The 15,016-nt window shown below is 51.0% G+C and overlaps 1 protein-coding gene across 15 annotated transcripts in view; it reads left to right on the top strand.

Moving 5' to 3' along the window:
• Window positions 1–11,481, top strand: part of NCKAP5 (NCK associated protein 5) — a 268,026-nt gene extending 256,545 nt beyond the window's left edge. For all 15 annotated transcript variants that reach the window (XM_032944573.2, XM_032944576.2, XM_032944592.2 and 12 more), the window contains one exon: window positions 8,877–11,481. In XM_032944573.2, coding sequence (XP_032800464.2) covers window positions 8,877–9,188 — 312 coding nt within the window. In that variant the 3' untranslated portion in view covers window positions 9,189–11,481. The remainder of the gene's footprint in view (window positions 1–8,876) is intronic.
• The last annotated feature ends 3,535 nt before the right edge of the window (window positions 11,482–15,016 follow it).

Below are 15,016 nucleotides of genomic sequence, written 5' to 3'. Positions count from 1 at the left end.
GGGTTCGGTCGATGAGTGGTGAGAGCGAGGGTGGCAGCGGTGCCGGCTGGAGATGGGTAGAGGAAGAAACAATAATAATTATGACCAGTTGAAAGATTGGGAGGTGAATCGCACGGCGGGATTTCACTTGCCACCGGAACGCGGCCCGGGCATTGTACGGTGCGGTTGCAAGGAGAGACGCCTGGCCCCATCAGACACTCGCTGAGAGCGCCTGAGCAGAACAAGGCCAGGAAGGGAGGACTGGGTGGTGGGTCTTGTGAATTTTAATAATAATTATAATGCTGTGACACACTTTCTTGTGTCGGATAAAAGAGAACCGCTGAGGGTATTTGTCATTTACCGCTCTCGTGATCGACCCGAGCGTGGTGTCAGCGTCGGCGTGCGGTTTATAGGCTTATGTGATCACGTCGAGACTGTTGAAGGTTCGAAAGCTGCACACTCGCCAGACTAATGCACGGGTGCTCCATCCCAGCACGCCAGGTACAACCGCTTTCATTGCGCGCAGTTGATGGAGCACAGCGCCTGAAGCTGACTTTGTAAACATGGGAAAACTTAACGGTGGCATCTGGAAACAGACTGCGAGTCAGTGAGTTGCATCGATGTGCTGCGTCTGGAGTGTAGAGCGAGTTAGTAGAGTACATGGGAGGCAGGGGTAGTATGGAGTAGAGAGTGACTCATTTAATCTCATGGATGTGAATAGTGAGTTAATATTTTGTCTGGAAGTGGTGCGGTGTATGGAGCAGAGTGAGATATCGGTCTTGTTGAATCCGTTTCGTTGGACTTTGTGCACCGATCTACACCCAGAAAGGAACCAACGTATTATCGTTTTGAAATCAGAAGATGCTCTCAATAAACTGAAGCCGTAGACATCACCCGGTATAGTTGGTCTTGATGAATGGATCAACTAGCATGCCATGGCATCTTTACCACCTGCCAAAGACTCATGGGACCCCAGGAGCTTTCCAGTGGCTTGGGCAAAGTAAATTATTAGAGCCTTTTACAATAGAAGGACGACCTCAAACTTCGGTGAAATCAGAAAGCTATTGGTCTAATTGTACACACAGAATCGTCTGGACGCGCATAAAAGCACGGGCAGGCTTTCAATGGGGACCTCGCGCCTATGGGGCGGGACGACAGTTTCTGTGGAGGCCGCTGGCTGGGCGCTTCCTCCAGCCGACACAGATTGGCGGACTGGTCGACGTCGTCGTCGGTTTCAACAAAGCCCTGATGAACACAGTTTGGCATGCCGGCACGATATGTGCCTCGGGGCAAGACGGCGCACCTGCAAGGCACCCGGTGCGCTCACTCGCCAAGAGCCAATTACGGCCGAGGTGTCGGCGCGGCGAGTGGGGACCGGCGTCACCGTCGGGGGTCGGCGGTGAGTCCTGTGTTGCCGCGAGGCTGCGGCGACCTCTCTCCAGGCCTCGTCCATCTGCTGCGAGTGTACGTGGCTGGCCAAGTTCTACCCACGGGGCCCCTTTTTGCATGAAGACGATTAATTGAAGGGTAAAACCTTTTCGTCTTTTTATTTATTTTTTTAATCGGCGAAGTTCGTATCTTTAAATGATGAGAAAATGTATCACAGCAGAAACATTTAATGCAGGCCGGAAACAAATAGACTCTACAGCACACACACAAATATGTGTACAGGAGCTCTCGGCCTTTTCTAGATCACCAACTCAAAAGAACTGCATGTGTGGCCATTTTAATGTTTAGACCAGAAACTCAGAGGCATATTAGCAGCAGTTAATATTCACGGCTGTGCTGTACTGATGAGTCATAGTAAGGATGAAACTGGTGCCTGTTGTTGGGACGGCCACATTTCCTCAATTCTTTGAGTTGGTGCTTTTGAATAACAAAATTTAAACACGTTCAGTTCTTTTGAGCTGGTGGTCTGATGAAGGCCGAGAGTTTTTGTACACGGCAATGCCGCTCAGCTTTGAGTGCAGCTGCTTCTACTTCTGCTCGGTGATGGGTCGGAACGCTCGCCAATATACCACGAGCGTCGCACGATCATACGTCCAGCTCACGGGGGCCACGGTGGCGAGATGTTAACTCCCTCGCCTGGTATGCAGGTGGTTTTGGGTTAGATCCCGACCCTAACGCCTCCACATTTAGAATCAACGAGCGTTTAGAGTATTTTGGCTACAATACATTTGCACGTGATCATCCACGTCGTTGAGCTATCATTTGTCATAGCTCAACTTTGTAAATTTTGTAAATCTATTACAATAGTTTAGTTTACTTTTAAAGTCGGCAGTACCATCCTTGGATTCTGGAAGGAGAAACAATGGAATCGTTATCAACTAAAACCAAAATGTACACGTCATTATTTTTTTTTAATTACGTCCTGAAACAAGTTTCACGTTTCAGGCATCTCAGAGAGTTCACTTGACCCAAATAGCGCGTAGGCCAAGTGTGCTTCCCACAGCTGGCAATCTTGGAATACTTGTCGAAATTCACGTTGTGGGCTTACGGGCAAACCGCACCCGCTGCCTGATAACACCATTGCTCTCCACAGCTGTGAAGCTTGGACACTAATAAGGTAGAAAGTTAAGTATGGCACACTTTCAAAACGAAGCGCCTAAACGTCTTCCTCAATATCATTTGGTGTGTGCTCACTTAACCAATAATGTCGCAGCCCGTGCCCCAAGGACTGAAGGCTGTACCATTCGCACTGTCTTGGACGATTCCCGCATTCTGAAAATGGACTTGCAGGCACAACACAGGCTTGGCATAAGCTGCGGGGGACATCAGCCAACGGGCTGAGTTAATGTCGCTTTTGAAGGCACTGGCGTCAATTTCAAATTGGCCACCTTCGTTGGCGCACAATCACGGCGAGCGGCGTGGCTGTGTCCGCTGGGGGCGCGCAGCCGCCAGGTCGCCGCGGTGAAGAAGATGCGGCTTGTGTCGGGCAGATTCGGAGCCGCTGATTGTGTGGAGTGCTCTCAAGTCGCAGCTGGACAAACGGGGACAATGTGCCGGGACGCAGAGCGGCCCTCAGCTGATTAAGCAGCTGGACGCTGATCTCGGTCGACAAAGAAGGTCACCGTCCAGTGGGGAGCAGACTCCGGTTGTCATTTTAACATCGTTGCATTACCGCGACAAAACCTCTTTTTGCCAACGGGTGGATTTATGCCGAGCGAACGAGGCCGCGTGAATGATGGCGGCGGGGGCCGGAGCAGACAGCTCCATCGCGGCCGGTGTTTGCTGTTTAATCAAAGCCAAGAGGGCGGCGAAGCGTTGAGAGGGAGGCGGGGGGATGAGGCCTCTCAAGGCTCCCGCGTCGCAGAGCACCGCGCCGCCGCGCTCCGCCACGGAATCCCGCGCTGGGTTGGAATGGGCCGGCCGTTCATCATCGCCGATCTGATTAGGCTGACAGCTCGCACGAGCGGGGAGCCAGCGGCATCGCCCGACCCGTCTGCCCGTGCCGCGCCGTGCCGCGTTGCGACGCACGCCGGAGCCGAACGCGAGCGCGCGTTACTGCCGAGCGGATCCGCTATGCAGAAGAGTGGCGGTGCACGAGCCTCGTGCCACGCTCGTGCCCACTAATGGTACGGTGCGTGCCCTCGTTAGACTTGTGTTTTACGCAGCTCTCTAGTTTTGTATTTGTGCCAACTAGGCTAGGAGCTCTTTTTCAGAGGCGACATGGTCGCACATAATAGCCCATCGATGTGGCTTTCATCATGATGTGTCGGAATTTATAGTGGGAGCCAAATAATCTAAATGCCTGTTGATTCTAGATGTGGAAGGCAAAATCGGAGGACCCGGATAAATATCCACGCGACTATGGGGAGAGAAGAGAAGCAAACTCCAAATATATAGGCAACAGGGTCGAGATCGAACTGACGACCTCCTACATAGCAGGCGAGGGAGCTAACATTTCCTCGCCACACGCGGTGCAATGTTCCTAAAGTCTCCGCATGATATGGAACTTCACTGGTCCCTGAGTCTAGTTGTCAGTTACCAACACTACCTGGAGTAACTTTCCTTGTGTAGAGTCAAGTCAGGGCTCATTCTTGCCAGAATAAACCGCATAACTACGGTGTTGACGATGCGCTATGTAAGAGCCCTGATTTTCCATATAGATGCAAAAATATGATCAGAATTATGGGAGTTTATAAATGTCTAAACTCTCCTTCCCTTCCTCTAAAGTTGGGTTGCGAGATCGGAATAAGTGCCATCCCATCTAATGTGTAGGATGGACTGGCGCCAGTTTGTGTCAAAATATGATTGCATCTCAAGGCGATGCAAACTATTCCGCAAGCGTATACTGCTTGAATCACACAGTCATGTTATCCACACGGCAGGGTGGTGGCGAAGCGAGAGGAACGGTGATGGGTCGAGGAGCAACCATGCCTCGCAACATAAAAGGGCCTGGGTGTTCGGGTTCGAGACATTTGTGTGGAGTTTGTATGTTTGTATGTTCTCCCAGTGCTCTGCGTGGGTTTCCTGTGGATTCTCTGGTTTCCTATATCGCAAAAAAAAACTACAACGTAACTGGTACCTCCGAAACATCCCAATAATGCAAAATGACTCATGGGCTCACTGGCAGAAAAATTGCCGCCGACGACAACTCGACAGGAACCTCCTGAAAGAGCCTTGAGACTAGGGGAGACTTTCCTGATTAAACAAGCGTAATAATAGTGACAATCACAGCAACCCAGGTTCAATCCCCATCGCCATGATGCTTGCCACACGAAGCCAAAGAAGTGCCAGGCAAACGGCACATATACATCGGTGTGTATACGTGTCGCTGTGCTATTTTTCAAATCCAGCCTGTTTACTTTTTCCCGAGGTGCAAAGGTCAACAAATTATAGCTGCGAACTTGCATTTCTGCAGGCGGAAAAAAGAAGAACAAAGCCCCGTGAATGCTGTGCATGTTGTGTTTATTCCATTCCACACTGAATATTATCACAGCTGCACGATGTGAGTGTTCCAAAGAGAAAAAAAATCAAAAGAAAGAAACAACAACAAAAACATACTGTGACAGATTTAATAGGGGTCTTCAATATTTATTTTGACAGAGAAATATATCAGCCCGGGTTGTCCCTGCGGCATTGGCTTGCTGTTTGCTATCTCATGAGTTATGAGACCTTTGACAGAGTAGATCACAGCCCGGCTGTAACTCTGAGACTTTGGAACTTTTTTTGCCTGGAACAAACACGGTTTGCACAGGCCGCATGCGAAATCGAGTGATCCCGCTCTTGGTTCGTTTCCTGAATCTGAAAGAGTTGCTGTGTTTCATAATTGCTTTTTGGGTCAGATTGGGTGAGTAAAGTGCCGTGTCGTACAATCCATCCTTCACCCGACGCAACCAATTAATAACGTTGTCACGTCAACAAACGTGCCAATGTATCACCACTTCGGCACACCCGCGTGTTGGAGAGCGACGTACACAACAATTATGATACCCAGGAGGGGAAGCCTACGACATAACACTTTGCATAATACTCTAATCAATTATGAATCGTAATTTTGGTTGCCTAAAAACTCTCGTCCGAAAACTCGCCGCTGTGTTCCACAGATTTGGGTGAGGACATGGATTACAATTATACAACCGCACAGACGCCATGTGTACACGTGTCTTGTCAGAGACGCCATGTGTACACGTGTCTTGTCAGAGGCGCCATGTGTACACGTGTCTTGTCAGAGATGCCATGTGTACACGTGTCTTGTCAGAGACGCCATGTGTACACGTGTCTTGTCAGAGACGCCATGTGTACACGTGTCTTGTCAGAAACGCCATGTGTCCACGTGTCTTGTCAGCTTGTAAATTAAAGGAACGAATGTGCGATGCCGCCGTTGGCACGCAAATAGCTCAACTCAACACACTCGTCAACAACACTGCCCTGAAGTGGGAATATTTAATAATAACAAGCATCAAGTGATGTTATAATAAGGTTCTTCCCCTTTTTTCTGGCAACAAAACTGAAACCTTTTTACGAGGATTCATGTCTGCATTAACCACAATACCTGCAGTAAAAATGCAAACAAAAAACATACTATGATAATATATGCATTGTCCTTGAAACTGATTGGTCCACACCAAGGGACGGCTTTCTTTTGAGCCTCGACCCAATAATGGTGCTCGACCAGATGACGCCAAGTGATGCTTTGTAAAATGGCTCTCATAGCAGAGAATACAAAGAGGTTGTGTGTGGATAAGCGCTGGAGATTGCGTTGTACATGGTGGGGCCCGGTCAGCGTGCGTGTTGGCTCAATGAGCTCTGCGTGTGAATTCGTTTTTTAAAAAGCTGAGCAGCCTCGACGATGCGTGCTGCCCGCATCACGCAGAGCTTCGCTCTCTCACGCCGCGGCAAACAGCGTCGGTATGACGCCAGCGTGTCATGCCGGCAACGGCCCTCGGTGTGCCGGCAACGGGGCCCTCGGTGTGCTGGCAACGGGGCCCTCGGTGTGCCGGCAACGGGGCCCTCGGTGTGCCGGGCGCGACGGTGGCGTGCTCCGTGCACAAGCTCAGCACGTGCCGAGTGAAGCGAGGAGGTTAGCGCGGCGATGGGGCGGTGGAAAGAGAGGGGGAGTTTGGGGGGGTGCACGGGGAGTGTGGATGGGGGCAGGACAAGACAAATTGAAAATGTAACCTTGGTTCTTCTGTAACCATCTTTTTATATCGGCCTAAAAGGATCTGCAATTTCAGCTTGAATCCGTCGGCAGTGAGTTCTGAATAAATTTATAATGAGCGGACCCAGCCGATATGAGTGGCGATAAGGAAAGCACATCCTTCCCCGGGGAAGGGAGGTGCGCATGTGTGCGTGCGTGCAAGGTCCTGCGAGTGTGCGCGCGTATGCATGCGAGTGCGTCCGTGCGTGTGCGCGTGAGTGTATGCGAGCGCGCGAGTGCGTGCGCGAGAGTGCGCGTGTGCGCGAGAGTGTGCACGCGTGAGTGCGTGCGAGTGCGTGCGAGTGTGCGTGTGAGTGTGCGCGAGAGTGCATGCGAGTGCGTGCGCGAGTGCGTGCGCGAGAGTGTGCGCGCGTGAGTGCGTGCGAGCGAGCGCGTGCGTGCGAGAGAGTGCGCGTGAGTACGTGCACGGGACACTGTTCCTCTCCCGACTGACCGCTCGCTATCGCTCGCCCCTTTGCAAGATGCCTCCTTCCTATCTTCAGCCAAATTCTTCATTATCGGCTCACAAAGCAAGCGCAGGGAGGAGCTGCATTACCCGTTTCTCTTGGGGGGCGGGCGGGGGCGGCGGAGGGGGGGGGTAGCAGAGGGGGAAGGGTTGGCTCACCAGAGACCCAGGATTCTGGCTGCACTGCCGGGGGATTCATTCTTAATTGGGTTCGGTGCACAGAATGAAAATTAACATCCAGAGTCCGTAAAACGAAACCTTCTGTGGAAGAGTGGGGAAGTTATTAGCCAGCGACTGTGCGACATTCCCCGGAGATTGTCGGCCGTGTGCCCATTGTAGCTCTCACCATTCCGCTGCTCTTGCCAGCGATACCGAGATGATGATGATGCAGAGACGTTGAGCTCTGGTCACGAGGGAAAGATTTCTTTAATCATTTTGTGTTGGTGGGAGGGAATCGCAATCCACATTCTGCTTTTAATTACGAGCAGGCTAACCTTTCCCAGTTAACGTTGTCTCAATTTCCGTGTCACTTCTGGGAGTCTCCCTCTTGCTATTTGTTTTGAGCGGGTGTCGTGAGTTATCGAAGGGGAGGGAGAGGGGGTGAAAGCTAAGGATGAGGGTTCTCTTTTTCCCGTCTTTTTTTTTTGGCCAGCAGCGTTGCAAACTTTTACGTGTGTAAAATTATTTCCCCGCAAAATGTAATCCTCAATGATTCCTTGAGAGTCGGAGTGTGGATAATTGTAGCCCTGTGCGTGCTTCCACTGTACAGGCATTGTAATTACTTCATTTATGTGATGAAAATTTAATTTTCAAACTGTCTGGTAGACACTGGTGGCAACACTAACACGTTCACACCTTTAACGTAAATATTAAACACTCATCTCACTAAGGCTGTCTTCGGGTGTCTACATATGTAACTTTGTGCGGTTGTGCATTTGTTTGCACGCATATCTGTCCATGTGACTGTGTATCTTGTCTCAGAAGGTTGGATCTGTCTCAGATACACACATACAGCGGCCGGGCGTGGTGCTGGCCACCCATCCCCTCGTGTGCCGTGTCAGCCTTCATTGGTGCTACTCGATAACAGCACTTGCCCCAACAGTCTGTTAAAGGCTATATGGGGGCTCTTTGTCTTTAAGTGTGTATATATGTATCAGTGTGTGTGTGTATGTGCTTATATTTGTGTGTACGTGAGTGTGTGTGTAGTTACGTGGGTGGTGAGTGGTAGTGTAGCGGTTAGCAAGCTGCGATAAAAAACCGGCAACCAGAGTTTGGTTCCCGCTCACGATCAATAACAGTGGCGAATATTTTAACCGGCCGTGGGCCTCCCCTAGGTCGACTCGGCCTCAATTGAGTACCTGGTGCGGTGTGTAAAACACTCGGGAAACAAAGGCAACTGGGCGTTGTGCCGGCCTTCATAGGTGCTCGCTAACAGCACTTGCTCCAACAGTCTGTTAAGGCTATACGGGGGATCTTTATCTTTGTAGTTCCATGGATTTTTCTCCAGGTCCTCTCACATTTAGAAACATGCGTTGAGAGTATTTGGCTGCTATAAATTTCCACGAGATAAGCCACTTTGTTGGGCTATCATTTGTGGTCAGGTCGCTTCCGAAAAAAGGTACTATATAGCTTAACAGGCCTTACCTGGTAAAATACCAATCATTAGTTAATAGCAGCGTGTATGTGTCTATGCGCGGTAGATAGAGGGAGACGAAACGCAAATTGGCATTCAGTTCTTATGCCACCATCCCGTGCCGGACGCTCGTCAATCTCTCTCCGTCTCTCCAGGGCGACGGCGGGGGCCAGCGAGCCGCTGCCGGCCCCGACGGCGCGTTCCCGCAGCAGCAGCAGCAGCGACGGCGCCACGTGGCGGCGGTGCCGGGGGCGCTTGGGCCGGGCGTCGTCCGCTCGCCGCGGGGCCCGGCGGCGTCGCCCAAGGACGGCGGCGAGGAGAGCGAGGATCGCGAGGGCGAGGATCGTGCGGGCGACGACGCGTCCTTCGCTTCCGGCAAGGCGACGGGGGACAACGTGGAGTCGCTGAGCGACTCGCTCTACGATTCTTTCTCGTCCACGGCCAGCCAGCTGTCCAACGAGGCGTGAGAGAGACGCCGGAGCGGGGGGCGACGGCCCGTGAGAGCCACACGACGCTGGCCCCCGGGAAACCTCGCTTCGCGATCGGAGCGGGACCTCGCGATGAGCGGACGCCAACGATGGCTCGTGCGGTCGAAATGGTTTTGGAAAAACATTTTCTAGGATCGCGATATTTTTTTAATCATCTGAAAAAAAAAAACCGTCTTGACGCTCGAAAATGGTTCCACGTCGAGAATGTGTCGATGAGCGTTTGATAGATTCGCCAGTTTTCAAAATTTTTTCTACTTCCCTTAGAGCAGACGGCGGGATTGGACCATCTCGCACCCAACGCTGTTCCGCGAGAAGAAGTTTGGCGCCGTTTAACTGCACCATTTTCCCTTTGTCGCGGCAGTAAAAGGCATATCAAATATATACATGCGTTATGAAATAATTCTCTTTATGGAAACTTTTTTTTTATTTAACCACCCCAAAAAAATGCGTTTTACATTTTTAAAACCATTTGGAATAATTCATCGAACGGCGGACGCACGTGAACATCGCCTCTGCCGTGTGGCTGGGGCGATACGGGGGGGGGGGGGGGGGGGGCGCGGCTCTCGGCGCCGTCGCTTGAGCCACCGTGCGGACGTGTAAATTATTTCGGTGCTATTGGTGCTAGGGGCACTTCTTGTGCCGCGGTGGCGCCGTCGCCACGCGGAAGGAGCGGACCGAAATCTGCTGCCAGAGTCGCGGAGCCGACGGTGAAATCCTTCACCACCACCCCCCCCCGCCCCACTCGCGACGCGCAAAAAACCAAACGCCTGCCTGCAGCACTTCCTGCCCTCCCACTTGAAAAAGATGAAGAGAAAAGGAACCTCTGAGAACATCTGTTTACATGTGTAAGAAGAATAATGTTTTTTTTGTACACGATTTAAATGTTTCGAGCACAGGGACGCGACACTACTGGGAACCGACTCCTCCGAGGTCGCCGAGGTGCACGGCTCGGCGTGCCGGGCCACGTGCGTCCTCTTCAGCCCTGCAAATCTTCTCCGAGGATTCTGCGAAGAATGTTTTGCTGATCCGTTTGAGCCTCCGCGTGGGAAAGCGGAGGCTGTGCGCAACAGCGACGCGCCAATCTGTTTTGCACAAAAAAGAAGCGCCGTTTTTTTATAACCGGATGAGAACACAATGCAGATTCAATGTTTCTCTTGTTATGGAGATGCTGTTGCTCCCCACTCCCCATCCCAAGCAAAGTATTTATATAAGAAGAGTTTGAGCAGCTTCTGCATTCAGGTGAACTCTGCCCCATTACCTCTGCCTGCTCGGCATGGATCGGCGTCATCCCCTTCGACTCTCGGCGCGTCTCGCGACGTCGAGAATCCTCTCAGCGGCGGCTCCTCGCTCACCTTTCATGCCGCGCAAAAACACACCGAGCAAGCGGCGCGTCACGGCAACGCTGACGGGGGTTGTTCATTTTGTCTCCAGCGTGCGGCGGCGTACATTGTGAGCGTAGTCTGGATGCTTCCACGATGTTAGGAACGTGTACATATTGTACTCTGTTAGGCGGTCGATCGGTCCGCCCCTGTGCGTGCGTGCGTGCGTTGAGGCCTCTAGTTTGGATGGACTTTGTTTTGCTACCGAAGCTCTCTCCGCCTGTTTGCTCCCTGACGGAGCCGAAGTTTGTGTCGGGAGTCGAGGGGGGAGGGAGACGTCGAGGAAGCGAGGAAAGAGAGAGGGCATCGTGCTCCGTTCGTGAATACCGACCGGCGCCGCGTGTTAGAAGACGTGTCAACTCCTGCCAGGGTTGACCCGCCAACTCGTACCAGTATTCTGCGCATTTCAAAACAAAAGTATAACATTTAATAAACATTTCTTCACGCACGCGCACACACACGCACACACAAACTCGCAAGGCAAAACGAAAAACACTGGCATCGGATGTAATTTCTTTCTATAGTGTGCAAATATTTATCTAAACCTTTTGTACATGTACTTGTAAAGTAGCTGAGTATATTTTCTTCAGAACGCACTTCTCCCTCGACGCTTTGGTTTCGCCGTAGGGCGTGGACGCGTTTGGACATCGCCCCCCCCTTGCCACGCCCCCCCATGCCACGCCCTCCCCCTTGCCACGCCCCCCACGCTCCCCACGCCCCTCGCCACTCCCCCGCACGCGGCGTTGAGGGGGGGGGGGGTACCTCGTCATTTTCCTCCGTTCAGTGCAATCTCATAGGGTTGGGATCGTCTCTTGTTCTGCCTGTTTGAGTTTGGTGTCAAGTTTCGTGTAATTAATAAAGTACGCCATGAGACAGCTGGTGCTGTGACTATAGCTTCGTCTCCTTGTGCTTTTGTATGAATATGACTACTAGTCATTGTTTTACATCTCCCGGTGTTTATGTCGATGCCCAACACAGACATGTATACGATCGGGTCTTGCCGGAGTCCCCAACCTCGTGAGATCTCGCAAGCTAATCACGCCTGAGCCTGCTCACTGCTTGACAATTCAAGCGGCCTGTCGGCTTGTGCCGAGAGGTCCACCAGGCTCGAGCAGGATTAGTAATGGATTCTTTAATCCATCCGTGCGGAGCTTACGCGCATAGTAGGTTTCATCCGGGTACTTCAGTTTGCTCCAAAAAGCAAATTATTCATGTAATTTGGTCAAATGTCCCGATGCAGGAACCTCCTGAAAGAGTCTTGAGACTCGGTGAGGTTTTGCTGGGTAAAGGCAGGAAATTGTTCCTCTCTCTCTCTCTCGTTTTGCCCGCTGCCATTCACCTTTAATTTCACGGTCTTCCATATGATGTTCCAGAAAATTCTAATATATATGGATTTGATTGGATTCGTGCATATATAATATAATTAGTACACATTGTTCTTCAATCGTGTATCACATGTTGAAATGTAATGCACTGATTTCCATTGCCTATGCATACATGCTGCAGGCGTGCGACAAGCGTTGGTTTCGCTTTGGTGAAATGCGTGGCTTATTGCTCATAAAGAAACGAGGCACGGAGAGACGTATGCTCCGGAATGACACCGAGAGGGAAGAGGAACACGCGGATCGGAGAACGACCACAAAAGAGAGGCGTCATGTTTACCGTTAGGACACGTGAGTGGGCGTGGGCATTGACCATGAGACGAGATTCCCAACTGAATAGCGGTTCAAGGTGAGAATGCGCCCGAGAGGAGGAGGATGATCTTCCCCTTGAGACGGAACGATGGGATGGAGTAGCCAGATATAGATTGTGGATCCATAATACAGAGGGGGGGGGGTTTGGGTAAGATCGCGCAAATATAAATGTGTCGTTAAATCCGCCACCACCCGATAGCCATTTGGTAAGGTTTGTCACTTAAACAGAACATGCTAGAATAAGAATAAAATAATACATTGATAAAATAAAATAACACAATAATATTCTCACGACGTTTCGGCCACAACACAAGCGGCCTTCATCAGGTGAAGGGGACGAGACTGTCTGGAGGACAGCGCTGTGTTGTGGCCGAAACGTCGTGAGAATATTATTGTGTTATTTTATTTTATCAATGTATTATTTTATTCTCATTCTACGTGACTTTACCGAAAGAACCAAAGAAGATGAATCCTTGCAGTCACGAAAGCTTTAAATCGAAACAGAACATGCTAATTCATTACTCGTACAGCACACCGGTGTGTTGGAGAGCAAATTAAAAAGATTGTGGAATCGCAGGACTTCGAGGGCGGCCTTCACCCAGCAGTGAATCGACGACGGTCGATGGTGACTGCTCAATGAGTTGAGAGCCACTTTCTCAAGCAGAAGGTCCAACCATCACATCATTGCACTCGTTTGAATCCCCTGATTTGTGGAGTGCCGATTATAATAATCACTGTGGGCACAGCCCTGCTATCAGCAAGCCTCCCACCCCAGCCTTTGTTTTGTCAATATCAGTCGTAATAATGCGTGGACTTTGTGCCATTCCACTGCTGGATGAGGGCCTCTCCATGCTGTTGGCTTTGGGTGTTTTTTTTTACCATACTTCACCACAGTGGTGAGTGCTGGTGTGGTGAAAGAGGAGGGTCGTGTCCAATTTAGATATCGCTTCTCCTGACGTTACCCGTAATTGTGCCACGTCTATTCCAGAACTTAGTTTTTTTAATAATTTAAATATATGGGAACATGCATACAGACGGTAAAATAATAGGCATTTTATGACGATAGAATCACATTACGTGGATATCATATCTTATCAGCTGGATTTATTGCTAACTGCATTCAGGGAGGATTCAAACTCGTGACTTATTTTACTTCAGTGACATCCGTAAATGCGCGACTTGCAAGTGTTATTGGACTTGATAATGAACAATTGACAAATGAGACCGGCAGATTGCCCCGGCGTGAGAAGAACAACACCACAAACGAGATGGCGGGGAGGGGATTGCCACCCAGCATGCAACGTTCACCTCTCACGCGCTTCTCTCTATCAGCAGCGCGTGCGATGGCTCTGAGCGCCAGAACATGAAAAGCGGATAGGACCGACCAGGGATGTGTACGTTGAACCTTTTTTCGCATCCCCGTACGTAGCCAACCTCGATGCGTGGGGTGGGGGAGCAAACTAATTACGAGAAGCAATTCAAATAAATGGAGTTCGCAATTGAGAAAAGAAGACGTGGCAAGCGGCTTTGGCGCGAGGCATACCGACTCGCCAAATGGCAGGACGCTCTTTAAGACCATAACGACAAGAAGAATACAACACCAAGAACATAACGACAATTACACAACAATAACATAACAGCATGAGGAAGGTTACAAACAAGGGAAGGTTGGGGGGGGCGACCATTCGGTCCATGCGGCTCGTTCGGTGGTCAGGAGCAGATCGATTTTCTCGAATCGCATCGAGTCGTTTCTCTCGAAGAGTTCCCAGTGAATCTGCTTCCACCGCGCGTTGTGTGTTGGGTGGCCGATTCCACAGGGACACCGCTCTCTGCGGATAAAACTCAACCACCGCCTCCTCCTCCTCCTCCTCGCCCCGGCCTCGGGGCTGAACGTCCCCCACACGCGGCCGCGTGCGGCTCTTCAAGGACCGCTTCGTGACGCGTTAATTAGCCACGACCGCCCTCTCGTATTCACCACACAGTGCATTCAGAGCCGGATTAAGGCACGGGGGGCTTTCGGGGCTGCAGCCCAGGGGCCTCCGCCGGCTGGAGGGCCTCCAGAGATTTAAGTGAAAAGTTATTTCACTTGTGAATGCTGAATTGTATTTGTTGTTAGCCTTGTAAATATACATTTAATTTTTCTTTAACTTTGTTTTCCTTTTGAAAATATTACTGGGGGCCTCACAGTACCTGTTAGCCCAGGAGCCTACACAATCTTCATCCGGCCCTGAGTGCATTGCGGCTCTTGAAATATTGAGGGGGGGGGGTTTTGGACGGAATTCGAAAAGAATGGCTCTTCTTGTTATTTTGTTTTCCGACGCCTGGACTAGCGAAGAACCGACGAGCCAATCGCCCACCGGTGCCAGCCGCACCACCGAACCTAACCCCTGCGGCTACCACCGCCTCTCTGGTGCTTCGGCAAGGGCCCGTTGTCACTGTTCACTCTTCGGTTGCGTTGTTTGACGTCCAATAGATCCGTCGGAGCGGGCGTCTCAAACTCCGGTCGCGCTGCGCCGCACCGCGACTTTTCACGCCTAACAAATCCTTCGCACGTAGAAGCGGAGCCTGGCTTCGTGTTGAGATTTCGCACGTGACACTCGACGATAAATTATTTTACGTACACATTTCACGTGCGTATTTTCGGATGGTGTTAAAAAAGAAAACGTTCGAAAACGAGTCGAGGCAAAGCATCGACAGCGAGCGTCACGGACTCGTCGTTATGACGCGTGCACAA

Source organism: Petromyzon marinus, chromosome 4 (genome assembly GCF_048934315.1).
Source record: "Petromyzon marinus isolate PM22_M1 ecotype Great Lakes invasive population chromosome 4, UKy_Petmar_22M1.pri1.0, whole genome shotgun sequence".
NCBI lineage: Eukaryota > Metazoa > Chordata > Hyperoartia > Petromyzontiformes > Petromyzontidae > Petromyzon > Petromyzon marinus.
The sequence above is the reverse complement of the archived record's forward strand: the minus strand, read 5'-3'. Positions and strand labels throughout refer to the sequence as shown.